This window comes from Mesoplodon densirostris, chromosome 15 (assembly GCF_025265405.1).
Source record: "Mesoplodon densirostris isolate mMesDen1 chromosome 15, mMesDen1 primary haplotype, whole genome shotgun sequence".
NCBI classification, from domain to species: domain Eukaryota; kingdom Metazoa; phylum Chordata; class Mammalia; order Artiodactyla; family Ziphiidae; genus Mesoplodon; species Mesoplodon densirostris.
Genome location: NC_082675.1, coordinates 26,177,963 through 26,204,965, shown reverse-complemented (window position 1 = coordinate 26,204,965; position 27,003 = coordinate 26,177,963). Strand labels below are relative to the sequence as shown.

Below are 27,003 nucleotides of genomic sequence, written 5' to 3'. Positions count from 1 at the left end.
ATCCCATTCTCCTCCTCACACCTTCCTAGATCCTGTAACCTGTCCATCACCATGGTGACCCCACTAAGGCCCGCGGCTACTTCTTAGGACCTGTGACCTTGAACATGTTCCTTAGCTGCCCTGTGCCCAGTTTCTTTAACAGAAAAACAGGGACAATAGCAACCAACCTATCTCCTAGGGCTGTTGTGTGACCCTGCCTCAGTGTTTCTCAGTGTGCCCAGGACCACTTGCATCAGAATGAGTAAAGGGTGAAGTCTGAGAACCACAGTGTGGGTGAGGCAGTTGTGAGACAGGACTCCATATTGCAAAGCCCATGAACGCTGACATACCCATGGGCTTCCTCAGCGGGGCCCACACTAGACTCCTCAGAGCACTGATTCCATTCAAGGCTGGTGCTGGGAGATGACGGGGAAGCGAGACACCGCCGCTTGGCCAAGAGCTTGCCTCCTACTGGTGGGTGCTGGGCCAAGGACATGCTGGTGCCCTGTGGCTTCTGTCAATCCCTCCCCGCTACATTCCATCCCGCCTCGGCTCCCGGCTCCGCTCCTGCTCTTGGGAAAGGAGCCTCCCCATGTCACCCAGTCCACCCGGCCCCTGCGTTCCAGCCTCTAGGGTGAATCTACAACTGAGGTAGTGGTCCCTGTGTGGGCAGCACGGTTCTGACTGCCCCTTGCACAGGCTACGAGAGGCGTTTCATGGAGCCTCTTCTTGCGGTGGAGCCTGGGCAGGGGGTGAAATCCCAAAGTGTGGAGGCCTGACGTTGAGTGCCCCTCGGGTAGAGCAGGCTTGGGAAGGGGGCAGATGGCAGGCAGCCCGCAGGGCAGTGTGGCTTGTGGGGTACTTTCTCCACCTGGCACGTGGGCGATTCCCTCATGTAAACTGCTGCCTGCCTCTGAGAGGACGGGTGTTTGAGAACTGAAATGGGAATGGGCCCTAAGGGTGCAGGCCCCATGCTCAGATCCGCTCCCAGACACCAAGTGGGGAGCGGGGGTCTGGCCCGGGGCAGTGGGTGGGAGTGAGGGCCAACATCCAGGGAGGCTTCTCCCAGCCGCCTCCTTCCACCTAGGACAGCTGGTGGTGGGCAGCTGGTGGCTTCCTGCCTTCCAGGCGCCTGGGCTACCCCCGAGGCATGCACACAGTTACTGTGCCATGTCTCACATGCGCTAGAACGTGACAGGAGCCTCGGACTGGGTCTGCTCCCTGTTCCGTGTGTGGTGGCCTCCCTGCAGGACGCGGGCAGAGCGGGCACTAAAGTGGGCGTGTGCAGGACGAGGGAGAGGCGAGCGGACGGGGCCGGAGGGCCAATGGGGGACGGGCACAACCCTCTGACAGCAGGCAAGGTCCAACGAGCTGCTCGTTCTGGAGAAGACAATGTGTTTAATGATTTTTGTGACCCAGAGGACGCCATGCAGAGCCTGGGCAGGGCCGTCACACGAAGTAGGCAGCCAGGGCTGACATCTTGTCCTTGGGTCTCCTGGTGCCTGGCTTCCCCGCTGGCCTCCGGCCCCGGCCCCGGCCCCGGCCCTGCCTCCTCCCAGGCCCGCGGTGCATGGGGTGGCAGGAGGCTGCGTGCTTCAGCTCCACCAGCTCCTGGAAGACAGGGTCGCAGAAGACGCAGCCCGTGTGCTGCGTGCCATCGCCCGGCAGTGGGGACCTGGCCTTGTTGAAGTCGACGTCCAGCAGGGCGGCCTCGCAGGTGCCGCAGGTGTCGGCAGACACACGCACGCGGTAGGCATTCTCGAAGCAGTGTGCCACCACATTGCACCTGTTGCAGGCCACCCGCCACTTGGGGCCTGAGGTGGGGTCGAGCACCAGCACACCGCTCTCGCACTCCACGCACTGGCCAATGCCCAGCATGCTCAGCGAGTGCTGGCAGGTGGGGTGTGTGCACTCGTTGCAGCCTGTGCCTGGGGGAGTGCAGGGGGTACCATTATGCACACCCACCTGCCCGCCCACCCACCCTTGGGACCTCCACCCCAACCCTCATCCCAGCAGACTGCGCTCCTCTCGCCCCGTGCATGCCGGCCCTGGGCTCTTCTTCTCTGAGACCTCCTTGACCTTTGACGTCCCCCCACTCTGAGGTTTCCCGACAGCTTCCGGATGGCCTCCAGCCAAGTCCACCCCGCCTTTACTTTGCTCTCTGTGGCCCAGGTGGGGCCATCTGCTGTCCTGTAAACTGCTGGAGGGCAGGGATGGGTCTCCCTGAGAAAGGTGGTGACTGAGGGCTCATCCCTTGCCGGGGGCGGCCCCCTCCCACTGCATCCTCTCACTCCCCCCAGCCCAGGAGCATGCCCACTGCCCAGATCACAAGTGATCTGACTACGGTCAACCATCCAATTGCGACTAGGCAGAGAGCGGCAGACTGGCCGGCTGGGCCCTGAGCAGTGCCCGAGCACACCTGGGTCCTTGGGGCCCTGTGCAGGGAGCTCAGGAATGGTAGGTGCGGGGTCCCCTCAGAGTCCAGCATGGCATGAGCAGGGCTGGTGCTGAGGAGGGACCACACGTGCCCGGGAGACAGGTGAGCTGGCTAGGGAGGGAACAGCTCACCTTTCTTCATGTCTCGGAAGGGTGGGTGGTTGGAGCAATATGGGCACAGCGGGTAGCTCTTGCCCCGCGAGCCTGATGACCACAGAACCAGCTCGAAGTCATCCAGCGGGCACCGGAGCTCCTTGTAGAGCTTGATGGTGCCGTTCTGGGGGAGGGTGTAGGTCTCATCACAGTGGGAGCAGTGCAGGCGGCTTGGCTTGGCCTGTGGCAAAGTCGGGGGGGTGGTCACAGGTTTGCTGGGGCTGCCGACTCTCCTGCCCACCCCCATTCTCCCTGAGACATAGGATACGTAACATGTAAAACATAACGTGTAACACCTATAACACATAACACATAGCGCATGATGCTAATGCATAACATGTGTAGGTAGCACATAGTATGGAATATCACCAGGACCTCAGGCAAGGATCCCTGGTCACTGAATCTCAGAACACTTGCTCCACATGTACACAAAGGCAGTGCTAAAATCCCTGCATGTACATTAGTATCCATGAGAGCAAGGAACATGTTGTCAAGAGAACATGGACAGTGCGTGTTTCAGTGGCCTAATGGCTTACGTGCTGCTGGGTCTGGGGGCAGCGGTGGGGGTTTGTTGGCAAAGCTGCCCAGGCCCCCCCGCCCCGTCACTCCGTGTAAAGGCAGCTGGAGCAAGACCCACGGGGTGGCAAGACTGCCCATCTGTGCACACCTGCCCCGTGCGCCCCAGCCCCTCCCCCCTACCTGTATGTACTTCATGAACCGGTGGCACTTCCCACAGCGGGAAAGGGGCTTGCCGGTGGCTGCCAGGGGCGAGAAGGACACCTCCATCAGCTCATCCATGCCTGAAAGTGAGCAGGGTGGGACTCACACCCCGACCCCAGGGTGCCCACCTCTACGACATCCGGTATACTGGGCAGGCTTGAAGGAGCTACTGCACGTGGCCAAGAGTCTGAGGGTAAATACGGTCACCCCTGAGGGTGGGGGTCTTTGCGTCAGTAACTGAACGGCAAGCGGCTGCCCTGTTTGTCACACGAGCCGCGTGTGCTGCATGTGCTGTCACTACACTCGCTCTGTAATCCCGACAATGGCCTGGAGCCCAGAGCCTTGATCTGGGAGCTGGTATTGCTGCCGGAGGCAGCAGCCCTGACCAGGGTCCTCTGGCCCAGGAGCAGGGAAGAGGCGGGCCTCACCCGCGATGGAGTCCACGAAGTAGTGGAACTTCCTCTTGAAGACGTCCAGGGTGTGGCCCAGGACCTGGCGGTAGTCGGCTTTACCCTGGGCAATCAGGTTCAGCTGCTTCTCCACTGCACTGCGAATGGTGGGGAGCACCAGCTCCACATCTGCGGAGCAGGGGACGCACTGTGAGCCCTCGTGCCACGGGGCCAGGGCTGCCCCCACCTGTGATCTCCCCCGGCACCCCGTGTGGAGTGGCCAGGACACCCCGCCTCCAGGACAGCGTCACAGGACGAAGCTGCTTGGGTGGGGTCTGTACTCCATCTCCCATGGGCCCCTCAGGACTCCTCAGGACAGACAGACGGCACCGCAGCAAGGACCCCAGGTCCCAGTCTGCAGGGAAGAGCCCACGTCCCCCCTTTTGGACCCTACACACACCCACGTGTCCATCAGCCCTGCTACGGCAGGTCCTGGACATGGCCAGAGCGGCCTCCTTGCGGTGGGAGCTGTGGGCTCACTGCAGGGCCGGGTCTGTGAGGGGAGGCGCCCGGCAGCTGGACTCACCAATCTTGTAGTAGCCGTGCACCAGTACAATACCAAGGTTGGTGGGCTTGAGCCGGCGCCCACTCTCCACGACCACGTAGTTACGCTGGCAGATGTTGTTGATGTGTACGGGGATGCTGGCATCCGTCCCTGAGACACAGCAGGGCCCTGTCAGACTTGGCTCCCCCTTCACCCCCGCCTGCCTCGTGGCCCCCGGTTCTCAGCCCTGCCCCTGGGCACCACACCACAGGCCTTTTCTGGGCTGTCCTGTGAACCCAGCGTCGATGTTTCCAGCTCAGAGAGACTAAGGAACTCCGCCAAAGTCACAGAGCTCGGTCGCCTGCTCCTCACATTTGGAAATGTGCCCTCCTTGGCCTCTCCCTGTCTTGACCCTGTGGCACCCACACCTTTCCAGAACCAAGGCCCCAGCCCCCCAAATGCAGAGGAGCCTCCCTGACAAATTGTCCCTCCAAAACCTGCCCGGGTTTGCCCACTTGCTGGCTCCTGGTCCCTCATGATCAGCCCCCAGGGCAGGCTCCCAGCTGCGGGGTGCACCTGCCCCAAAGACATCAAGGTCGTCTGGCACTGCCAGATGCTGCCTTTACTGCTCCCCGAGGTCCATGGCTGGCAGGATGAGGTGGGCCAGGCTCTGAGCCCCATGCAGCTCTGCAGTGCTGCACCGCACACTCCCGCGGCACCTCCTGCACTCGGCACAGCCCCGGGGCCCCTGGTCAACAGGGCCGCCCTTGACCACTGCCGGGGGGTCCGTGGCACTGTCTAGTGTGCGGCCACGAGAAGCCACGGACGTCCCGTCAACGAGAAGGGACAGAGGGTGCTGGGTGAGCGGCGCCCACACCCGCAGCAGGCTGAGGACCACCAGGACCCACTGCAGGCACCCAGGCCCCTGGAAGCAGCAGCCCAGCTCTCCTGGTAAGGCCACCACTGTCACCAGGACCCCGGGCACAGGTACGAGGCTCCCTGGCAAGGCACCCGCAGGACTGTTAGTGATGGAACAGAGTCCAGATACTGTGGCCTGGTTGTCCCACAGTCCTCCAGAGCCTGTCAACTGTGAGGGGCCCGGTGAGCTGGGGCAGCCCATCAGGGAACAGGCAGCGCCCGTCGGAGGCAGCACCGGCGCAAGGCCATCCCCCGGGGGGTGAGGCCTCAGGTCACAGCCCCTGAGCCTGGGGACTGGGAGAGACCCTCACCCGTGAGACATGTGCATCAGCGACCCCAGTTTTGAGCTCACTAGCTCCCTGGTGGGGCACGTCCACTCCCCGCGCAGGGAAGCAGTGCCGTGGGAACTTGGCTTTCCTGTCGCCTGTGGAGTTGTCGGAGTTTTGTGTCCTCCCTGTGGGTGAGTCACTGGCAACCTGGGCCAACACTCAGCTCTGGGGGTGGTAGTTAGTGCCTGTAAGGGTGTGTGTTGGCCTTTACAGGCAAGGCCAGGTCCTGAGGTGGAGGCCTCGGCAAGGGCCTGCCCGCGACCACCCTGCAGGCTCAGCTGGCCACACTGGGCCCCAGCCCTGGGATGGGAGCCCTGGGCCCGGACCCACCGATGCCGTGCTTCTCCATGAGTGTGATGAGCTCAGCCTCCGTCAGGTAGTCAGGGGGGCTCGTCTGCTTCTCCAGCATCTTGACCTCAGCCACGGCGAAGGTGTCGCCCCTCTGGCAGGTGGGCAGGCTCTCCTCCAGGGGCACACTCTGCCAAGGCATGATCTCCGTGAAACCTGCGGAGACCAGGCGCTGACACTCAGGGCCGGTGGCCATGTCCGTGGAGGTGGGAGAGGCGCCCGCCTGGCTCCACCTACCTGGGGAGATGACGGTCTTGCCTGTGCAGGTGAAGCGCTCAGGCCCGATCCGGAAGGAGATGGTGCTCTGCAGGTACTTGCAGTCGTGGCTGACCGTAGCAATGAAGTGCCTGGTGATGTACTCGTACAGCCGCCAGGCCTCGCCGCCTGCAAATGGCGCAGCTGCTCAGTGCCGGGCTCTGGCTCCAAGCAGCCCCGGCACTTGTGCTCCAGCAGCAGGGCCTGGGCACCAGGGCTGGCCTGCTCTAAGCCCTCGAAGGGGGAGGGGACAACAGGAAGGACCGCAAGTGTCTCCAGGCCTCGGTGGCTCTTTCAGGCCCTGCTTCTGGGTGGGACTGCGCTTCAAGGCCCGACCTACCCCATAAGTGACCTGCCACCATCGCTTCAGACTGGGGCTGTCTCCCTCTCCTGCCTTCTCCCAGCACGCAGGCCACCAGCAAGGCCTCGAGGGTGGGAAGTAAGGGCGCCCCATGGTTGAGCCTGTCACCCTGCCCCAGTCTCATCCCACTCCATCTGTGGTCTCCTGCCTGGCCTGCTCCAGCGCCTGCCTGCACATCACACACCTGCCGCCACCACTTCACTCCTGTCCCGTCCATGGCGACAGAGCACAACCTTCAGGTGGCCCCTTCACTGCAGCCGGGGCCGGTGGGGGCCCACAATGCTGATGGGGCCTGACCCCGTCCAAAGGTGCCATGTAGCCAAAGCTCCTCACCTGGCCCTCCTGGGAAGCTTGAAACGCACGCGTGTGCGTGCATGTGTGTGTTCATGTGTGCACAAACTTCTGGGGGGAGCCCCCATACCTAATTCAGCCTCCGTGGCAGACTTCATGGGGGTGATGGGGGGATGGTCGCCAGCGTCGTGGCCTTTCCGTGGGCGGTTGATACCTTCCGCTAACAGCCGCTTCACCTGAGGGGAAAGCCCGGAGCAAGGCATGAGCCTAGCAAGGCTGCCAACCCTCACGGGAGGAGCGGCTGCCCATCCTGGCCTGGCCCGTGGGGTCCTGGCCTCACCGTGTCGGCCCAGTAGGGGTGGTTGGCCTGTTGCCGCAGAGGCCCCTTCAGGTCGAAGCTCTCGGGGTAGTGGGTGGTCTCGGTGCGCGGGTAGCTGATGTAGCCCTGCGTGTAGAGCCGCTCTGCGGTCTGCATGGCGTGCTGTGGGCCCATCCCTGCCGGACATGCAGGCTCAGCAGCCTGGACGCCGGGACAGCAGGCACCCCCGGGCCAGGTGCCCAGGCTCCTGGGAGGTGGGGGCCACACGGCCCGATCCAAGGCCAAGCTCCCCCACCAGGGCAGGGACACCCCGGGTCACCCTCGAGACGCTGGTAGCCGTACTGCTGAACGTGGCCTTCAGAGCGCCTGTGTCCTACTCGGCCTGGGGTCACACCCATGCCCTATGGTCCACACGCGCCCTCCGTCCTGAGCCCCCGGGTGCGTCCGCGCTCACAGCGCTGCAGGGCACTGATGGGGTTCGTGCTCCTGCTCCTCCCCAACCTGCAGAAGCTGGCCTCAGCGAGCGGTCACTCCATGACATCGCTGCCTCTCGAGCATCCCTGGAGGTGCTGCCCTGAGAGGATGGTGCCCACGGTTTCCTGAGGCTGCAGAGGGGCCACCAATGCCTGGAGGCTGCCAGCTCCAGACCAACCTTCTAGCACAACCTCCTCGCCATGGTAGAAACGAGGCTCAGGGCCACGTCGCAGCTGTCACACCTGTCGAGTGCCCCGCCCACACCTGGCCTCTCCCTGCACCAGGGACGCCACTGCAGCTGTCCCCCTCAGGTAGCAGCCATCGTCACAATCGCCATTGTCAAGACGCCATGTGCCTGCCCCAAGAAGTCTCCTGGGGGCTTTGAGGCAACGTCCACACTCACCCAGGGAAGAGCTGGCTACACGCAGCATCTCCACGGTGTTCAGGGCCAGCGGCCTCTGCTTGGCCTTCTCCTTCCTGCTCGTGGCCTCCACCTGGGGGACAGAATAGATTCACACATGGGTGCAGGGAGACGCCATGACAGGCTCAGGACATGTGGCCAAGGGTCTAGACTCTTTTACCCTCCCAGCTTCTCCAGTTCTCTTCATAGAGGACTCAGGACTTGAATGAACATTTGTTCAGGCCCAGGAAGGGAAAATGAAAGAAAATTTTTTTCCAGGGAAAACAGACAACCTGGAGAAAAGGGGAAGAGTCAGGAGAAGGGGCTGCATATTTGAAACCCAACAGGAGCCAGCGTCTGCCAGGCTGCGGGGCTGGCGGAGCGCCCAGGGGGCCGTGGGGTGAGGGCTCGTCACAGGGGCAGCTGCTTACCCCTCACTACGCCCACTAGTGTTGCTACACCTGCCAATTTGTCAGGAGAAGCTGGAAATTGGGATTTTTTATGTGAAATCTCCTAACTTCTGAAAGTGGGTAACCACTTTGGAACTTGGTAAATACCACGCACTTTGAGGAAAACGGTTGTGAGTAATCACCGTCAGCCTCTAGGCTGAGCTGCTGTCAGAAGAGATGACCGCTTTGTCTGTGGCAAAAACAATCCAAACCTCTCAAATGCCACCCCTCACCCCTGCCAACCTCACGTGGACCTGGCCAGGGCCGCGCCCCCTGAATTCTGGACAGATGTGGGGCTAACACTGAGGCCAAGTGGTGTCTGTGCAGCAGGGGCAGCTTGGATCACCGGCGCGGGGAGGGGGCACTCAGACGGGGTGGCCATTGTGGGTAGAAGCACGGGGCAGCTTTAAGGGAAGCTCTGGAGCCTGAGTCAACTGCCCTGGGCAAGGGGACGCCCAGGAAGGTTCAGGAAGGACAAGAGAAGGCGGCTGAAGGAGGCCAGGCGAGCCTCAGTGACCACGGGGGCCGTCACGACTGCAAGGCATAAGCTGCCACGACCACAGACATGCCCCCACCCATGCGGCCAGCCAGTTGCCAGGTGGCATCAACCTCTTCCTAACAGCCATGCAGCCCATGCTTTCCAATTTGTGAAAACCTGAGTAAGAAACGTAGCACATGAAGGCCACAAAAGCTGATGACCCAGAGATGCCCATGCTGGCTGTGGGACCTGGGCGGGTTCTTGATGTGCGTAGGGGCCTCTAGTTGTTAGCCTGAGGTGTCACAGAAAAGGGACATATGGGTGGAATCCTCCCAAAGGAGATAATGCCCACAGGGCACATGGAGGGCTCAGAGCAGTGGTGCACGGCAGCTATGGCCTGGGCAGGAGTTTCTTAGGGGGAGCGTGTCGTGAGTAACCATTCTTCTGTCTAAAAAGTGTTTGTGTTCCAGAAAGGCAGAGAAAGATATAAGCCTAGGTCAGCAGAGTCTTCTGAGGCTCCCCCCAAGGCAGATGGGACTGATGTGGGTGGAGCAGCCCACCTGGGCCTCCTTCTCCAGCTTGGTCATGTTCAGGAACATCTGTGCGATCTCCCGGTCGAACACACGCACTCGGTCCCAGTCCAAAAGGAGGGATCGGTCCTTATCGGCATCCACCTGCAGGAGGGGAACAGGAGAGCCGGGAGAGAAAGCATCCAGGTGAGCCAGCGCCAGCAGGGAGAATTGGGGCAGACAGAGCTGGTCCTCGCCTGGGCCCTGCCGCTAAAGTCTCTCGGCTGTTACCTGTTCAGGGGCACAGCCGCAGGTGTGCAGGTTGAGGCCCAGCCCCTCCCCAAGTGGAGGCTGCTCTGACACAAAGCCTCCGTGCTGAGATCAGCCAGACGGCCTCAGGAGGGGAGCCCCAAGCCGAGGCTGAGGTGTCCTTAGGGAGCATCGGAGCCCCCACCTCTCATCCCCTAAGCCCCACTGGCACTAGATGTGGCCCCACCTAGGAGACCCCAGCCCTGTGTTGACTGAAGCAGCTCTGTATTATGCTCTAAATCTTAGAAAAACCTTCCTTTTTACTTAGAGCAGGGGTTCCAAGACTTCTTAGAAGCTCCAAAGTCAGCAGCCTGTGGCCCTCAGTCCAGTCCTTGGACCTGACCACCCCAACCGTGGGCCTGGCGGGTGACCTCACCCTGAGCTGCCAGAGCGTCCAGGCCTGGCCTTGTCCTGCGGCCTCCACGAAGGCTGGGGGCCCTTCCCTGGGCACCTGCAACCACTTCCTGGTGGGACAGCCACCCACAGCTGTGCCCTTGGCCTGGGGACTATGACAATGATGATGGAGGCTCTCAGAATCCATATCCAAACCCGGAAAGACCCAGCATGAACAGGAAAAGGAAGTGAACCTTGGCCTGCAGCACCCAGTAGGTCTCCGGTTTGAAGGACTGGATTTTATCATGTCTCTCCACACAGAAGCCCAGCGTGGGGGTCTGGCATGGCCCGAAGGAGATGAGCGAGCTGTCTAGGTTGCCGTATTTCCCCTGGAAGTATTTAGTCTGAAACCTATAAAGGGGGTTGGGGGGAGAGGAGGACATTTTGGTCACACATTCACTCAAATACCGTCATTAGCTGCCCGTGGGAGTGGGGCAGGAGGCTGCCTGGTCGGTGTGGGAGGAGGCCAAGGCAACAGCTCCCTGCTCAAAAGATGGAAAGGGAAGAGCAGAGGCTCTGTCCACCCTGGCCGGAAGCCCTATTTTATTCCGTACCCCTCCACCCCCTCAAGACCTGCCCACCCTGCTTGTCGAGAGGGGACCTCTGTGGTCTGCGTCAGCTAAAGAGACAGTTTTCTTGGGGATTTTAAAATGCTGACAATCTCCTGTTGCCGACCAGGCCTGGGGGGAGGCCGGGAGCCAGGCGAGGCAGTGGCCTGGCCAGGGGGTGGGCGGCACCTGGTGAAGGCGCAGCCGATGCGCAGGTCCAGCTCCTGCCGCGCATCCACTGAGAGTGCCTCGTTGTGGTCGGGCTCACCCAGGCGGACCATGGCAGTGCAGATGTCTGTGTCCGTGATGGAGCTGAACCGGGCCCGGAACACTGTCTTCTCGCCACTGTGGGCCTGATTCATGACGGGCAGCACCGCGTCCAGGACCTGGGGAGGCGGCCGGCTGTAATGCCCACACCTCACCTCACCTGGGTGCCAGGCCCCCTCCACTGCCCTCTCCTCCCGGAGCCTCAGTCTCCACGGGCCCCCTGCCATGCGCTTCCTTTCCTTCTGTCCACCGCTGTGTTCAAACTCCCTTCCTACTGCTACCCTCTCTCTTCCTACAGTGGTTTCCACCCCCAAACCAGGAGGCGCTACTGCAGGGGACACAAGGGACCCCAGCCTCCAAGTCCACCCCGCTCCACCCACTTTCCCGCCTTCTAGAAGAGGGAGTGCTGGGAGGGCCGAGGGGATTTGGGAGACTTTCCAGGGACTGGAGGAAAGACAGAGAAGGGAAAAGAAGAAAACGCAGTGGATAGGAGTGGGGGCCGGTGCATCTCAGGGCTAGAGCAGGGTGGGGGACGTGGGGGGCCTGGAGCCCAGACTCACTAAGAGTTAGTGAAGGCCGTGCAGCGGGAGGGGAGTCGCCGCTGGAGCCTGGCCATGCAGCTTCCTTATGGGGAGGGAGTGGCTCCGTTTCTGAGGGGAGAAAGCCCGTGAGCTGCCAACATTCTCCACCCCAGACGCAAAGGTCCCTGGGGAGGAGCAGCCCTGCAGGGGAGGGGTCGGGAGAGGGGTGTCTGGGAACAGTTCCCTGAGGTGCCAGGTCCCAGGTGAGAGCTGGGGTGTTCCAGCCTGAGGGGCTCCTGTGGGAGGCAGGCCTGGGAGCTGCCACCTGCTTCCAGCCTGAGGGGGGGCGCCTGGGGGCTGGCAGAGACGGGAGGCGGGAGGGCACAGCTTGGGGGGCGGGGGGAGAAGGAGGAGGTAGGTGAAAGGGTGTCAAGCAGCACTGGCTGAAGGTCCCTGCATGGCTCTGGGAGGGTGCGATGCTCAGAACCCACCCTCTCCTCCAGGCAATCCTCCATCTAGGAAATCCTGCCCCGTGGCTTCCTCACAATGTGCCCCTCAGGCAAAGGGACACTCCCTCCCCTGGGTAGAGCCCGTGCATCTTAAAATATCTACAGAATCAGCAGAATTTAAGCCTGTGCCTGGTTCCCCTGGCAGCATCAGCCCCAGGAGTGGCATGACAGCGGCGGGAAGGCCGATGTATGGACCCCCAGCCCCCTCACCTCGAAGCAGATGTTCTCTCCCTCCTTGTCGCAGTCCAGCCACAGTACGATGTAGTCACAGCCTTTGCCCTCCACCTGAGCATAGCACATGGGGAATCACATCTGCCTCGGCCCCCAGTGCCTGCCCATGGTGCCCCCGCCCGGCTGGCGGAGCAGAGCCCAGCCCCGATCACCCTGAGCCCCGGAGCCCAGGGCAGGGCCCAGGCTGAGCCAAGGAGCTGGCTACAGTCAGGCTGGCTTAGCCTCTCAGCAAAGAATTTAGTTCAGAACTGCTGTTTTTTGGACAAAAAAGTTATAAATGCCATGTGATCTTAACCTCCAAAACCGCATTTAAAAAAAAAGCTAAAATGAAATAACTAAGTATTAACAGTAGTTGTCTTGGATAGTGAGATTATAATTAATTTTTCTTCTTTTTACTTACTTGTATTTTCTAATTTTCATCACATGTATGCACTTGTTTTAAAATTAGGAAATCACCACCACCAAACTATTTTAAAAGCAGGATGTTGCCCCGGGTGCCGGGGAGCCCAGGCTGACTGTGGGGGAGAAGTGGGCCTAAGGGCACCTCGGGGGGTGGGCTGGGGGTGCTCCCTCACACTCAGGACGCACCTGCAGGAACTTCACCATGTTCAGCTTGGGGTTGGCCTCCTTCTTCTCCGTTGGGGCTTGGCTGAACAGCTCGGCGGGGTCCACCTTGTCCCACTTGTTGTACTTTCCTACAAACACAGGCATTGGATGTCCAGATCACACTTCACGCTTCCTGGGACTTGGACCCCAGGAGGAGGGTGGGGAGGGGGAGGCTCGGAGAACCCTTTGCCCAGAGCAGGGCCTCCCTTCGCCTGAGCTGTGAGCCGGCAACACACTTGAGCCCCGCGTGGGAGCTGCTCCCGGATGTTCTCCGTGGCTGGGGGCACCGCTCCTGGTGGTCTCACTGCCACTCATGCCCTGTCTCCTCCTCCAGCTGGTTTCTGTACCCTCTCCCCACCCAGCACTTGGCCGGCCCCCGACAGGTGCTCAGCAGATCCCGGGGGGCCTCAGTGTCCTCAGGCCCCCCGTCCAGCGCATCCCCCACACTTCTCTACTTGGCGTTCGGGCCTCAAATGCCCAGCCTGTAGGCTTCCTTCTAGGCGTCGCTGGTCAGACACAGCCAAGTTCAAGCCCCAGCTCCCTGACTTCAGGGTCCGAATGCCCTGCCCCAAGGGGAGCAAGAACTGCCGAGGCTCTGCTGTGAGCGGCCCGCGCTCAGTGCTGCACCTCCCGCCCCACTGGGGGCTCAAACAGTCCTGGGAGGCGATGGCACTGATCTCAGACCCTTCACACACGAGAAGCAGAAATGCACGGAGGCCCAGCTCTGGTGGAGTGAGGGTCAGAGCCCAGGTCAGACCCACATCAACTGCGACCCTGCACCCAGCCCCACTGGGTCACTGATGCTGGCCTTCCAATCACCACTGATGGACTGCAGGACAAAGGTCATACTCGGAGGGGCAGCAGCCCTCTGTGGAATGCCTGCACGGGCCAGGCCCCTGCTCAGGTGGGGACCACTGCCTCCACTCTGCACAGGAAGGTGCAGGGCTCACAGTGACCAAGGGGCACCACTGGGACAGGGACCCCAGGTCAGCTCTCCACAGTCTGCTGGCCTCAGGACTCATGGGTTCTGGACAAACCTCTCTGCCTGGAGCCTGCCCTGGGCTCCAACTGGACCCTGGGCAGCACAAGGCAGGGCTCCTCAGTGCAATGGAAGGTGGGCAGGGGGGCAGGGGCTCACCCAGGAAGTCCAGGGTCATCACATGACCACAGACGGACGTCATCTTGAAGCGGACCAGCTGGCCAGTGAAGGTCCCGGTGTACTCGTGCACTGAGCACGTCCCGTTCAGCCCTTTGCGTGAGGACATGCTCCCTGCAGGAGAAGCACAGCCATGCGGGGACCCAGGGTCCTGACGCTGCCTCTTGGAGGGCCGGGGTCCCCTCCCCACAGCGGTCAGTGACAACATTCCTCAGGCCGCAGCAGTCACCGGGTGCTGAGAGATCTAGCGGCTCTCAGGGGAAACACGCAGAGCTGGGTGTGTGTGGGGGCCGAGAGCGCCCCCTCTGGACGCTCAAGAGCAGACACTCTCGGGTCGTTCTCTGCATTTCTGTGTTCACTCCTGAATCTGATTTCTGCCCCTTTCAAACCCTACTCAGAGGTTCCCCAGAGACCCCCTAACTATCGAACTCCAGGGTGACCTCTCCACTCCCAACCAATGGCCCCTTCCCTGAACTTTCTTGGCCTCTGGGGACTGGGCACTTCCAGGGTCTCCCCTCCTCTTCAGATGACTTCTCAGCCTGCTGCCCTGGGGTCTCCTCTTCCTTCAGCCGCTGGACTGAGGGGAGGTCAAGGTGGACACCTGCCATCTCTGGGTCCCCAGCACCCACTAACCACCCAAGGGGCTGGGGTGAGGCAAGGGCAGGTGTTCTCTTTCCCAGTGCCCTGGGGTCTCAGGGGCACGGCTCAGCCTCGTGGCACCATCAAGTGGCGTGTGGGGCGTGGGTGCAGCTGCAGCGGGGCGTCCACAGGGCGGTGGTGCCGACACCCACGGCATGGCCTCAGTAGACTAGGCTGGGTGGGGTCCTTCCAGTGGACTCCTTCCGTGCAAGTCAGCAGGGCTCATTTCTGCTGCTCGTGACTGACCACCCTGCCCGGCACAGCACTCGCCCAGTGGCCTGCCTGCCACGTGCTGCCAGCTGCGCCTGCACCTTGTGGGAGCCCCGGCTCATGCTCAGCATGGCAGTAATCGTACCCCACAGGGACTAAGTGACTTAGTGACTGAGGGCTTCATCCACGCCTGCTGTCCTGAACAGACTTGACTCCAGCAGGCTGGGGTTGCTTAGGAAGAAGAAAGGATTGACCTGCAGAGCAGGAACGCCCATGCTCACAGATCAAAGCCGTTGAGAGCGCCGGGGCTGCCCTCCTACCTCGAGAGAGGATTCTGGCGATGGACTGGGCCAAGGACGGCTTCTCAGCCACCATGAGCACCGTCTTCATCTCGTCTCAGGCTGCCAGCACCCTGCTTCACTCCGCTCTCAGGGAAATGGCAGTGAAACAGCTCACACACTGCCCTAGGGCAGCATCATGCTGCTGCCATGCCAACTCCTAAGAGAAAAGACACACAGAAAACAATGATGCTTCCAGTGGAACCTCTCACTTTAAAGAACAAAACAAACCCGAGGCAAGAAAAAGAAACTCAGGGAAACCTGAAGGCACCTGACAGACAACTGCCTAGGGCAACTGAACTGGATCGGGACCACAGCTTTGCTTGAAAAGATGAGGTGGCCCCATGACCCCAGACAGATTTTGTCCCCAAATCCACGCTAGGAAGCCCTGGGGGCCTTTGGGCCTGGCCCCCCCTCCCGTGGAGCCGTCGTTTACCCCCAGGGCTGAGACGGCATCCTCACCTTGGCTGAACATGAGGGTGCCCTGGGCACTTTACCCAATGCAGATGCCCAGGCTGGACACCCATGTCCTCCTGACTCCCGACTGGGCTGAGACCCACTGGCCAGGAGATCCAGCCCCCAGCAGAGCTCGAGAGACCCTTCGCAAAAGGCTCTGACCTACCTCCCCACTTGCCCTGCTCCACCTCTCACTTTGCAGGCCAGGGTCTGGCCGGTTAAATTGGACATTGTCGTCTAAAGAAAAAAATACATCCGTTTGCCTGGAATGTTCCACGGATCCTGGGGAAGGCAGCTCTATTGTCAAAGGCCCGGCTCAGGCACTAACTCTTCTTTAAAGGATTCTCCCTTTTTCAGGGAAAGACAGGATGGATCCTTTCCTGTGAGCTGTTTATTCATATTTGTACCCATTTTTTCCAAGAGAGTTGCTGTCTTATTTTAGGAGTTGTTTAGATAATGAGGAAATTAGCTCTTTACGGTATGACCTGATGTCCAAAACATTCCCCCAAGCAAAGTACAGCTAGAACAGGCCTGTATTTATGTCACCAGCAAGGGTTGCAGGTGGTGGGGCTGGGGGGCAGGCAGACCCGGACGTGGCTGGTGGAACTTGACCGGAGCGACTTGATGACATCTCTCAAAACTACAAGCATGTGGCCATAGCAGTCCCACATCCAGGGACGAGCTCAGGGATCCCACATGATTTACAGAGCACCCACTGCACGCTCAGTGTGTCGCCCTGTGCCATGAGGGGCAGAGCAGAGCAGGGGTGGCACAGGGCAGGCATGAGCTGTGCAGTGTCCGGGGGCAGAGTTTCAAGGCGGCCCAGGGACTCCCCTTCTCTCGCCCACAGAAGCCAGAGGCCAGAAGGGGAAACTGGCAGCAAAGGGAGTTTCCCATCCCTTCCAAAGTAGGAAGGACTTATCCTAAAACGTTCCCTTAGGTTTTCTCACTTCTGCATCACAAGAGCAGCCAGCAATTATGGTGTAACTGTCCTGCCAGTGCCCTCGGTGGGGGTGCTGTGCTGCCCCACGGCAGGAATCGTAGGGTCAGGAAGACCAGAGATCAAGCGGCAGGACTTAAACACACATGCGCAGCCCTCATCCTGTCCAGCCTCTGTGAGCACCCTGGGCGGAGCGGCAGCCCTGCTTTGCTTCCCTACAGCACTGACCACTATACCTGAGGGCCTCTCCAGCTACGTATTTATTTTTTTGTCTCACAGTTCCTAGAACGTACGTAAACTCCAAGAGGACAGGGCTGTTACTCTAATGACAAGTAACAGACGATGAGCAAATACTGACTGAATAAATAAAAGAGCAATTTTACCTGCAAAGTGAATAAGAAAAATACTTTCTTTGATGTCTAAAATTGAAAAACTGACTTTAAATCTGTAAGAGTATTGCAAACATTTCATCTACTCAATGTTCTTTTTTCTTTTCTTAAAAAAATTATTTATTTTTGGCTGCATTGGGTCTTCATTGCTAAGTGCAGGCTTTCTCTAGTTGCAGTGAGCGGGGGCTACTCTTCATTGCGGTGCGCGGGCTTCTCACTGCGGTGGCTTCTGTCATGGAGCGTGGACTCTAGGCGCACAGGCTTCAGTAGTTGTGGCACGCAGGCTCAGTAGTTGTGGCTCGCGGGCTCTAGAGTGCAGGCTCAGTAGTTGTGGCGCTTGGGCTTAGTTGCTCCACGGCATGTGGGAACTTCCCGGACCAGGGCTTGAACCCGTGTCCCCTGCATTGGCAAGTGGATTCCTAACCACTGCGCCACTAGGGAAGCCCCTCAGTGTTCTTTTTTCCATGGTGTTTCTGGAAGTTTTACATCTTCACTACTCCCCTTCATACCTAAGGATCCTAAATACTCTTCCAGTAAATAATTAACATATTCTTCTGTAAAGATCCCTTTAGAGACATTTTGCCCTAGCATCTTCAAAGGGATTACCTCATTTATCCAGGACAAGGGATACAATTGGACAGTCACAGAAGTCATATCAACATCAGTCCCAAGTTCAGAGCGCCTGTCCACCTGTCACTGTGTAGTTGCTATTCCACAGTTGATATGTGGCCTGTCTCCAGCAGCTCTGGCTCTAAAGAAACAGGGCTTCTGGTTTAACAGTTTATACTCCACTACTGCATGAGTACTTTGTAACCTCCTGAGTACCACTGCTTTATTAGGGGAAAAAAATCACTTTAAGGATATGGAATCATAGAATCCTGGGGGAAGGAGTCTTGGTGATGATCCAGTACAACCATCTCAAGAGAGAACAAAGACCCAGAGAAAGCGATTTTCCAAAGGTAAGCTGGGAAATTTACCAAGTTGGGGCTGAAACTCATGCTTCCTTACTTCCAGCCAGGTACTTTTTTTTTTCTTTTTTCTTTTTTCTTTTTAAACTGCACCAGGTTCCACATTTTAAAAGATTTTGGCAGTCTTAACTGATTAACTGCCTGTGATAATCTTGGGGCCTCCCTATTTTTCCATTAAGGCACATCTCCAATTTCAAAATGGAAGCCAATGAGAACAGAAGCTGAGAGCAGTGGCTTGCAAACTTCATTTATACACCATCTTAATACCTCTGCCTTACCAACATTATTATTCACTTAAGTTTCTGCCTTGAAGAAAAAGCTTAAATATATAAAAAAGGGAAATTTCATAGCCTCTTAGGAGCTGAAAGCCTGTAATCAATAACCAGAACTAGATTCTTTTCAATAACCTACATGGTCTGTCAAGTTTGAGCTTGTTGCCTGCCAAAGCTCCGAGCCTGAAGTTTGTCCCCTTATTTCAAAAAGGGAGATTAGCAAGTGCTAAGAGGATGTTGACAGCAAACACCCCAAATTAGGGCTGTAATTAAGAGGGCTGAAAGTCAAGGAGAGTAGAGGTTAGCCTATCAACTCACCAGCAATACCACAATGGTACATATCCTTGGGAGACACAGTGGATAAAGTCCTTCCATGTCAGTGTCTTATGCACAGGTGGATTCAGCTTGGGAGTGGAGGCCTAGCAGTGGTCCGCACAGCATTTACAGGCCTAGGATTTCCCACCTTAGTGACTTTAGCAAACACCTATGGAGTCAGGAAAAGAACCCTTTCTTAAGCTCCTCCCTTGCAGGCACGCTACAGCTGTAAACGCTACTTCGTTTAATCTTTCTAGCAACCCTACGAAGCCTGTGCTGTAACTTTTTAAACTATGAGTAGACTAAGGTTCAGAACAATACAGACTAGTGTCAGTGATCTTTGGCAAGTCTCTAGGGACTCCATGGCTCCCTGGCCACCAAGCCCGCGTTGGGGTGACTTTCTCACGTCCTGTTCTCACAGGCTGAGCGACAAAGAAGGAAGACGAGGCCACTGTAAGAAAATACTTCCCAGGATTCCAGCTAATTTGTCCACAAAAGTGCCCTCTGCACCCCACCCCCCGCGTCTACACCAACTACTCAGAGAAACACACCCCGGCGCCCTCCAAACCGGACCGGGCCGGGGGCGGCGGACGACGCCTGGACCCCGACACTGCCCGACGCGGCGCGGCCTCTGTCCCCGCCTGCGACGCGGACCCCGCCTTGGGGGGCTGAGGGGGACTCGGCGCAGAGGGGCTCCAGCCGCAGCGCCTGCTGCCTCCGGTCACTCCCCGAACCCACTGGCCCGGGGGGAGGCGCCGAGAATGCAGAGCCCGGCCGGTACCAGCTCCCAGCGGCGGGGCTGGGCCCACACCCCGAGCCGCCCGCCGCCCACCGCCCGCCGCTCACCCGCGTCCCGGGTCCCGTTCCGCTCCGCCTCCCGCTCCCGGCGACCGGAGGCGACCTGCTTCCGGGTCCGTCTGCGGACGGCGTCCCCTTCTGCCCTCCGGCGCCGCACACCTGCGTCCACAGGTTCCGAGGCTCGCGCGTTCCGGGGCACTTCCTCCAGTCAGCCCTAGCACGCGGGGCCCACACAGGTCCCCAAACCCCACCCGACCCCTCCCCGCCTGGGTCCCCAGAGGTCCCCAAACCCCACCCTGGCCGGGGTCCCCAAGCCCTCCACCCCGTTCTTCCTCGCCGCGGGGAGGCAATAATAATTACCTACAAAGATGAAAACTGGATGTTAAGCATGAAAACATATATACTGCTAATAATTAAACTAAAAACTACAGATGTGTGTATAGCAGGCTTCTTTCAATGCTATAAACATTTGTGGAATGAGTGAATGAACTATGTAAAACATATCTGGAAGATGAATTGGAAAATAAAAGTAATTTTTTGTGCTATAGCAATAGGTTTGTGGAAGGTTTAAAGTAATTTTCGTGGCTTTATTTTATTTTATTTATTTTTTGTTTTTTGCGGTATGCGGGCCTCTCACCGCTGTAGCCTCTCCCATTGCGGAGCACAGGCTCTGATGCGCAGGCTCAGCGGCCATGGCTCATGGGCCCAGCCGCTCCGCGGCATGTGGGATCTTCCCGGACCGGGGCACGAACCCGTGTCCCCTGCATCGGCAGGCGGACCCCCAACCACTGCACCACCAGGGAAGCCCTCGTGGCTTTATTTTAATATCTTTTAAATAATAGCGTGCACACAATTCCTTTGCTACCTTAGACATTTCCCCCAACTTGCCTTTATTGGAAGACTAGACCTTATAGTCTGGAAAAAGAAAAATTCTACAAATTAAGATTGAGAAATGCCAAAAAATTGAGTCTCAAAAATTGAGATTTCACTTTCAAAACAGAACTCCTGGTACAAACCCACTCCTTGGCAGGTTCTCTATCTCCAAAATGGCAACCCCATCGTCCCGGTTGCTCAAGCCCAGTGCCTGCAGGCATCCTGGATTCCTCTATTTTTCTCACCCCTTATCTATCACTATGTTCAAAATATATTTGAGATCCTATCAATCATCCCTGCCTTGGCTGCCACCATCCTGATCCACCTCTCTCCTGGCCCCGACCCTGCCACCTTACAGTCTGTCTCCACACAGCCCCCACTTAAGGAGTCCAGGGCTAATGTTGGATCCCGGGTGCCACCAGTTGGCAGAAAGGCAAAACCAGAGCTCCATAATTTAACCCAGCTCAGGGGTTCATTCTGCAGAGCAAGGGGAAGGACTTGAGGCCTGGACCCACAGGGGGCCCTGAGTGGTTGGCTCTGGAAGCCTGGGGGTCTCCATCAGCTCTGAGAAACTGCAGCTGGCCTGTGCTCTGTGCCTGGGCAGCCCTGCAGCTGAGTCCTCCCCACAGACCTCCCAAGGAGCTGCCGTCAGGCTGTCCTGGTGACCTTTACATGGACAAATGACTCAGAGTCAGAGGGACCCTTAGACCCTCCTCACTTATGCATGGGTGCTGGGTGTGGTGGATGATATGGCTGAGAGCTCCTGGGTCTCTCTTCTCTCCGATTGGACACAGGCTGGGCCATGATCTTCATAGTTCTGTTAATAGTCTACACCAGGACTTCCCTGGCAGTCCAGTAGTTAAGACTCTGTGCTTCCAATGTGGGCGGCGCAGGTTCGATCCCTGGTGGGGGAACTAAGATCACAGCGCAGTCAAAAAAAAAAAAAAGTCAACACCACCCCATGCTTACTCTGTTCTAGGCACATCTCTATTTTTAACGCATTTGATTCTCGTTGCAACATTAGGGACTAGATATTGTTATTATCTTGATTTTATGAGGAAACAGGTCACACAGGTGTAAATGACAGAGCCAAGTTTCAAAACTAGGCAGCTGAATCCCAGAAGGCATTTTCCTGTTTCTTGTGCTCACATCTTACTTATGTCAGCTCCACATGCATGTCTGCCTCTGTGGCTAACTATGGTATATTGTTATACCATAAACCACTGTGACTTTTATACTTGGAAGTCAGTTTGGCTGGACCTATATATATTTTTTCAGATTCTTTTCCATTTTAGGTTATTACAAGATACTGAATATAGTTCCCTGTGCTATGCAGTAGGTCCTTGTCATTTATCTATTTTATATATAGTAGTGTATATATGTTAATCCCAAACTCCTAATTTATCCCTCCGACAAGGATTCTAATAGGTAGTCTCTCCTAAACGCTGTTAAGGGTGTGTGTGTGTGTGTGTGTGTGTGTGTGTGTGTGTGTGTGTGTGTGTGTGTGTGTGTGTGTGTGTGTGTGTGTGTGTGTGTGTGTGTGTGTGTGTGTGTGTGTGTGTGTGTGTGTGTGTGTGTGTGTGTGTGTGTGTGTGTGTGTGTGTGTGTGTGTGTGTGTGTGTGTTTTCAGGGTCAGGGAAGGCTGGAGTCAGCAGGCAGTGCCTGTAATACCTTTTCGTAAGCATCAGGGGGCGCTGTGGGCACGTCCCTGAGAGACGTGGAGGCTGTTGCACAGGGGCACCAACTCCTGCCTCCCGGTGCTCAGTGCCCCAGGAGCCCAAGGCCGCCTTCCAGTGCCTTCCCAGGTCACCCTTCGCGGGGCCATCTTGACAGAACGCAGGGAGGGTGGGCCCGGCGCTAAGGAGGGGAGCTGATCTGCACAGAGAGGACCTCCCCTCTTCACTGGGGGGGCAGGTGAGCCGGGCTGCTCACCTCTAGCAGTGGGGCCTCAGTAGGGCTAGTGCTAGGGCTTTAAATGCTTAGGGAAATTCACAGGGAAGCCATCTAGACATGGGGTTTTCTTGGGGGGAAAACTGAAAAATTTAGAGATTCTATTTCTTTTTTAAAAAAATATTTTTCGTTTATTTACTTACTTATTTTTGGCTGCATTGCATCTTCGTTGCTGCACGCGTGCTTTCCCTAGTTGCGGCGGGCGGGGGGCTAATCTTTGTTGTGATGCATGGGCTTCTCATTGCGGTGACTTCTCTTGTTGTGGAGCACAGGCTCTAGGCGCGCAGGCTTCAGTAGTTGTGGTACACGGGCTCAGTAGTTGTGGCTAGCAGGCTCTAGAGCACAGGCTCAGTAGTTGTGGTCCATGAACTTAGTTCCGCCGCAGCATGCGGGATCTTCCCAGACCAGGGCTGGAACCCCTGTCCCCTGCATTGGCAGGCAGATTCTTAACCACTGCGCCACCAGGGAAGTCCCAGAGATTCTGTTTCTTTAGCAGATATAGGACATTTTAGATTTACTATGTATTCTTCTGTTACTTTTGGGAAACTGATTTCCAAGGAATTTGTCTATTTCATCTTTGTGGTCAATTTTATGGGTGTAAATTTATTAATGTTATTCCTTTAAGTCTCACCCTCCCCTGGACTGGGTTGTTCTCCATCTTTTCCCATTTCCAACCCAACTGTCCATTTCCGTCTGAGGATGTCACTGGGTGTTATTCTATGGGGTGGCATGGGCCTGGGGCAGAACAGTGGCAGAGTCCAGGCCCATGCCCTGGGGCAGCAGGGGCCTGGTGGGGCTGTCCCTGGGGCCTGATCAACCAGCCCCCAGGTTTCCTATCTGCCAATATCTCAGGCTCCCTGGTGATGCAGGGGGTGGGGGAGGGGAGGACACGGATTCCACACCCAAAAGAACAGAGAGACAAATTATTTTATCAGAAATAAAGGGAAGGCAGAGTCAAGATGGCAGTATGGGAAGATGCGGAGTTAGCGTCTCCCCACAACTAGGGCACCTGCTGGTTGCTGGTGGGGGACCCTGACGCCCAAGGAGACGGGAAGAACCCCAGAGTGAACCAGTAGGACGTAAGGGGGCTGAGGGGGGAGGAGAAGTGAAGGCCAGGCAGGATCAGCGCCCCTGAGGCCAGGGAGATCAGGAGGGGCCCTCCCAGACCCCAGACCAGAGGAGCAGGAGAGTAGAGGAGGGCGTTTGTCCCTCCCACTCGAGTCCAGGAAGCCTGCTGGGCTCCCAGGTGAGGCCCTCTGCCCTCTGAGACCAGGGTTGGGAGGCACGCCTGGGCCCCTTCTGTTCCTTGAGGCTAAGCCCCACCCCCCACAGCTCCCAGGGCCTTTTCCAGCCCTGTGGGTCCTGAGTATTGGCCCTGCCAACCACCCAAACCTCGCCCTTGCTTAGGCCCCGCCCTCCACAGCCAAGGCCTTTCCCCCCCTTTCTTTTTTTTTTTTCTTTTCCCTCCTCCTCTTTTTTACTATTGTGGTACTGATGTACCTTCCGGTTGTTGATTCACCTCTATTTTTATTTTTACGTTCTTTTTAACATATCTGTTAGTTTCCCAGTCTTATTTTTTTACTTTGTTTTGTTTTGTTTTGTTTTTTTGCCACCCCACGCGGCTTTCGGGATCTTGGTTCCTGAGCCTGGGGTTGGGCCAAAGCTCCTGCGGTGGGAGCCCTGAGTCCAAACCACTGGACTAACAGAGAACCTCGGACCCCAGGGACTATTCATTGGAGTGAGGTCTCATGGAGGTCCTCCTCTCACCACCAAGACCCAGCTCTACCCATTAGCCTACAAACTCCAGTGTTGGAAGCATCAGGCCAAACAACCAGTAAAGCAGGAACACAATCCCGCTCATTAAAAAAAAAAAGTGATATGGCAAAAAAATATGTCACAAGGTAAAAACCTACAAGACCAAATAAATGAAGAGGAAATAGGCAATCTACCTGAAAAAGAATTCAGAGTAATGACAGTAAAGATGATCCAGAATCTCGGAAATAGAATGGAAGCACAGATTCAGAAAATACAAGAAATGTTTAACAAAGATCTAGAAGAACTAAAGAACAAACAAAGATGAACAACACAATAACTGAACTGAAAAATACACGAGAAGGAATCAATAACAGAATAACTGAGGCAGAAGAACAAATAAGTGAGCTGGAAAACAAAATGGTGGAAATGACTGCTGAGGAGCAGAATAAAGAAAAGAGAATGAAAAGAATTGAAGACAATCTCAGAGACCTCTGGGACAAAACTAAACGCACCAACATTCGAATTATAGGGGTCCCAGGAGAAGAAGAGAAAAAGAAAGGGTCTGAAAAAATATTTAAAGAGATTATAGTTGAAAACTTCCCTAACATGGGAAAGGAAGTAATCACCCAAGTCTAGGAAGCAGAGAGAGTCCCATACAGGATAAACCCTAGGAAAAACACACCAAGATACATATTAATCAAACTAACAAAAATTAAATTCAAAGAAAACATATTAAAAGCAGCAAAGGAAAAACAAAAATTAACATACAAAGGAATCCCCATAAAGTTATCAGCTTATTTTTCAGTGGAAACTCTGCAGGCCAGAAGGGAGTGGCAGGATATACTTAAAGTGATGAAAGAGAAAAATCTACAACCAAGATTACTCTAGACAGCAAGGATCTCATTCACATTCGATGGAGAAATCAAAAGCTTTTCAGACAAACAAAAGCTAAGAGAGTTCAGCACCACCAAACCAGCTTTACAACAAATGCTAAAGCAATTTCTCTAAGCAGGAAACACAAAAGAAGAAGACCCACAAAAACAAACCCAAAACAAGAAAGAAAATGGTAATAGGAACATACATATTGATAATAACCTTGAATGTAAATGGATTAAATGCCCCAGCCAAAAGACACAGACTGGCTGAATGGATACAAAAACAAGACCCATATATATGCTGTCTACAAGAGACACACTTCAGACCTAGGGACACATACAGACTGAAAGTGAAGGGATGGAAAAAGATATTCCATGCAAATGGAAATCAAAAGAAAGCTGGAGTAGCAATACTCATATCAGATAAAATAGACTTTAAAATAAAGACTGTTAAAGAGAGATGAGGGACACTACATAATGATCAAAGGATCAATCCAAGAAGAAGATATAACATTGGGAGCTCTGCGTTGGGAGTAGAGTCTTACCCACTGGACCACCAGGAAAGTCCTGCAGCATCATGGATTTATGGAAGAGCTCCACAACTGTGCTTACTGCAGAGGCTGCAGACGTCTTGAAGGCCAAGACAGCCAATGCATGTTGCGATCCATGATGGAGAAAGGTAAATCAACCATCTCAGGGGATTCCCCATTACTGATACAGAAGTCAAGCATATCTTGAATGGTGCAAGGGAAGTTGGTAGGGGAGGCTTCTCTGACATGATCAAGGACAATGTTGAGGAACATGTGGAAGAGCACAGAGAAACCCTTACCAACAAGGAACGCGAAGATCTGCTAAAATCCCACATAGATGATGATGATGCAGAAGATTAGAGGAGGCAGAGCCATCACCTTGGACACGTGGAAAATTTGCTGCAGTTTTTCCAACGGGCACAAGTGAATACGATCCTCGAGCAGTGTCCTTCGATGGAATGAAGTCTCCGTGTCTTTCAAAGGATAACAACATGCCTATAACCACTGCAAGATTTGTTTGATGATGCAAAGAATAAACAACTTCCTATAACAATGCTTCTAACTAAAGGAAAGGGAGCTCAAGGAAAGGGAGCACATCTGGCACATCAGTTCAACTGGGGCTTCTAGTTGGGTACGTTTATAGAAGTCTCAGCCAACCTCCAGGATGAATCTGGTTTCTGCAAGGACAGATTGGTGAATTATATGGAACTATGACAAGGACCACCGCCCATGAGTCCTTTACATCCTAAGAGTGGCACAATTTTCCATCATTCCTCTTAGGATGTGGTACTGCTTTTTATTTACTATCTTGACCAGGAGTGGGAACAATTACAGAGGCCTCCATTTGGCCTTCCCCATCACAATAGTTCTTACCCCACAGATGAAAGACCCAATGTGAGTATAGCATCAACTTCCAAATGTTCTATTCCAATTACATATTTGCAAACTGGGTAATGACACAGTATACCCATTGTGAGCTGATCTCGGCCAGGATTCTATTTATTACCTGGCTCTTCATTCTAACAGTGGGCCACAATGATGTTTTGGATCTCCAGATATCAGCGTCAACTCTGACACTATGTCCAGCAATATTCAAATTGTTTGTATATTCCCCTTTCCCTGGTCCAATCCTCAAATTGCTTGTATATTCCAATTCCCCTTATTTACACTTACCCGAGTGTGGTAGCCAGCCTCCAAAATGGCTGCAATGATTCTTGCCTCCTGGTATTCATGCTCTGTGAAGTCCCCTGCCACAATGAATAAGCCAGGTCTGTGCTAACCAATAGGATGTGGTGGAAATTACAGGGTGTGACTTCCAAAGTTAGGTCAGAAAAGATACTGTGACTTCCACTTTGTTCTCTCTTGGATCATTTCCTTTGGTGTCATGGAGACACCCAAGCAGCCCTATGGAAAGGTCCATGTGGCAAACAACTGAAGCTTCTTGTCAAAAACTTGCCAGGCATGAGAGTAGCTACCTTGGAAGCGTACACTCCAGCCCCGGACGACATCTTTTTTTTTTTTTTTTTTTTTTTTTGCTGTACGTGGGCCTCTCACCGTTGTGGCCTCCCCCATTGCAGAGCACAGGCTCCGGACGCACAGGCCCAGCGGCCATGGCTCACGGGCCCAGCCTCTCCGCGGCATGTGGGATCCTCCCAGACCGGGGCACGAACCCGTATCCCCTGCATCGGCAGGCGGACTCCCAACCACTGCGCCACCAGGGAAGCCCCCGGACGACATCTTGACTTCATCCTTATGAGAAACTGTGAGCCAGCACCACCCAGCTAAGCTGAAACCAAATTCTTG

At 56.0% G+C, this 27,003-nt stretch overlaps 1 protein-coding gene across 5 annotated transcripts; it reads right to left on the bottom strand.

The window, feature by feature from the left end:
* Positions 1-1,357: 1,357 nt before the first annotated feature.
* On the bottom strand, positions 1,358-19,353 carry TOP3B (DNA topoisomerase III beta). 5 transcript variants are annotated; one of them, XM_060119686.1, is made up of 19 exons: positions 19,266-19,317; positions 18,423-18,588; positions 15,062-15,239; positions 13,875-14,006; positions 12,719-12,825; positions 12,110-12,184; positions 10,792-10,988; positions 10,249-10,405; positions 9,404-9,517; positions 7,920-8,010; positions 7,064-7,218; positions 6,854-6,959; positions 6,054-6,200; positions 5,799-5,972; positions 4,264-4,392; positions 3,717-3,866; positions 3,268-3,368; positions 2,548-2,749; positions 1,358-1,907 (listed from the first exon to the last, which is right to left on the bottom strand). In XM_060119686.1, exons 3-19 carry the CDS (start codon positions 15,129-15,131, stop codon positions 1,429-1,431), a joined length of 2,586 nt encoding a protein of 861 aa, XP_059975669.1. In that variant the 5' UTR covers positions 15,132-15,239; positions 18,423-18,588; positions 19,266-19,317; the 3' UTR covers positions 1,358-1,428. The 5 variants fall into 5 exon arrangements, with proteins under 5 accessions (XP_059975669.1, XP_059975672.1, XP_059975671.1 ...); XM_060119689.1 differs by having other exon boundaries at positions 3,268-3,326; XM_060119688.1 differs by lacking the exon at positions 19,266-19,317 and adding an exon at positions 18,971-19,029.
* Between the last annotated feature and the right edge of the window lie 7,650 nt (positions 19,354-27,003).

Coding starts and splice junctions, on each gene's coding strand:
- TOP3B (XM_060119687.1), bottom strand. CDS start 15,131: ATGAAGACGGTGCTCATGGTGGCTGAGAAGCCGTCCTTGGCCCAGTCC. Junction 12,826..13,874: donor GATGACCCTGGACTTCCTGG/GTGAGCCCCTGC, acceptor CTGTGTTTGTAG/GAAAGTACAACAAGTGGGAC. Junction 6,201..6,853: donor TGCCACGGAGGCTGAATTAG/GTATGGGGGCTC, acceptor CGCCATTTGCAG/GCGGCGAGGCCTGGCGGCTG.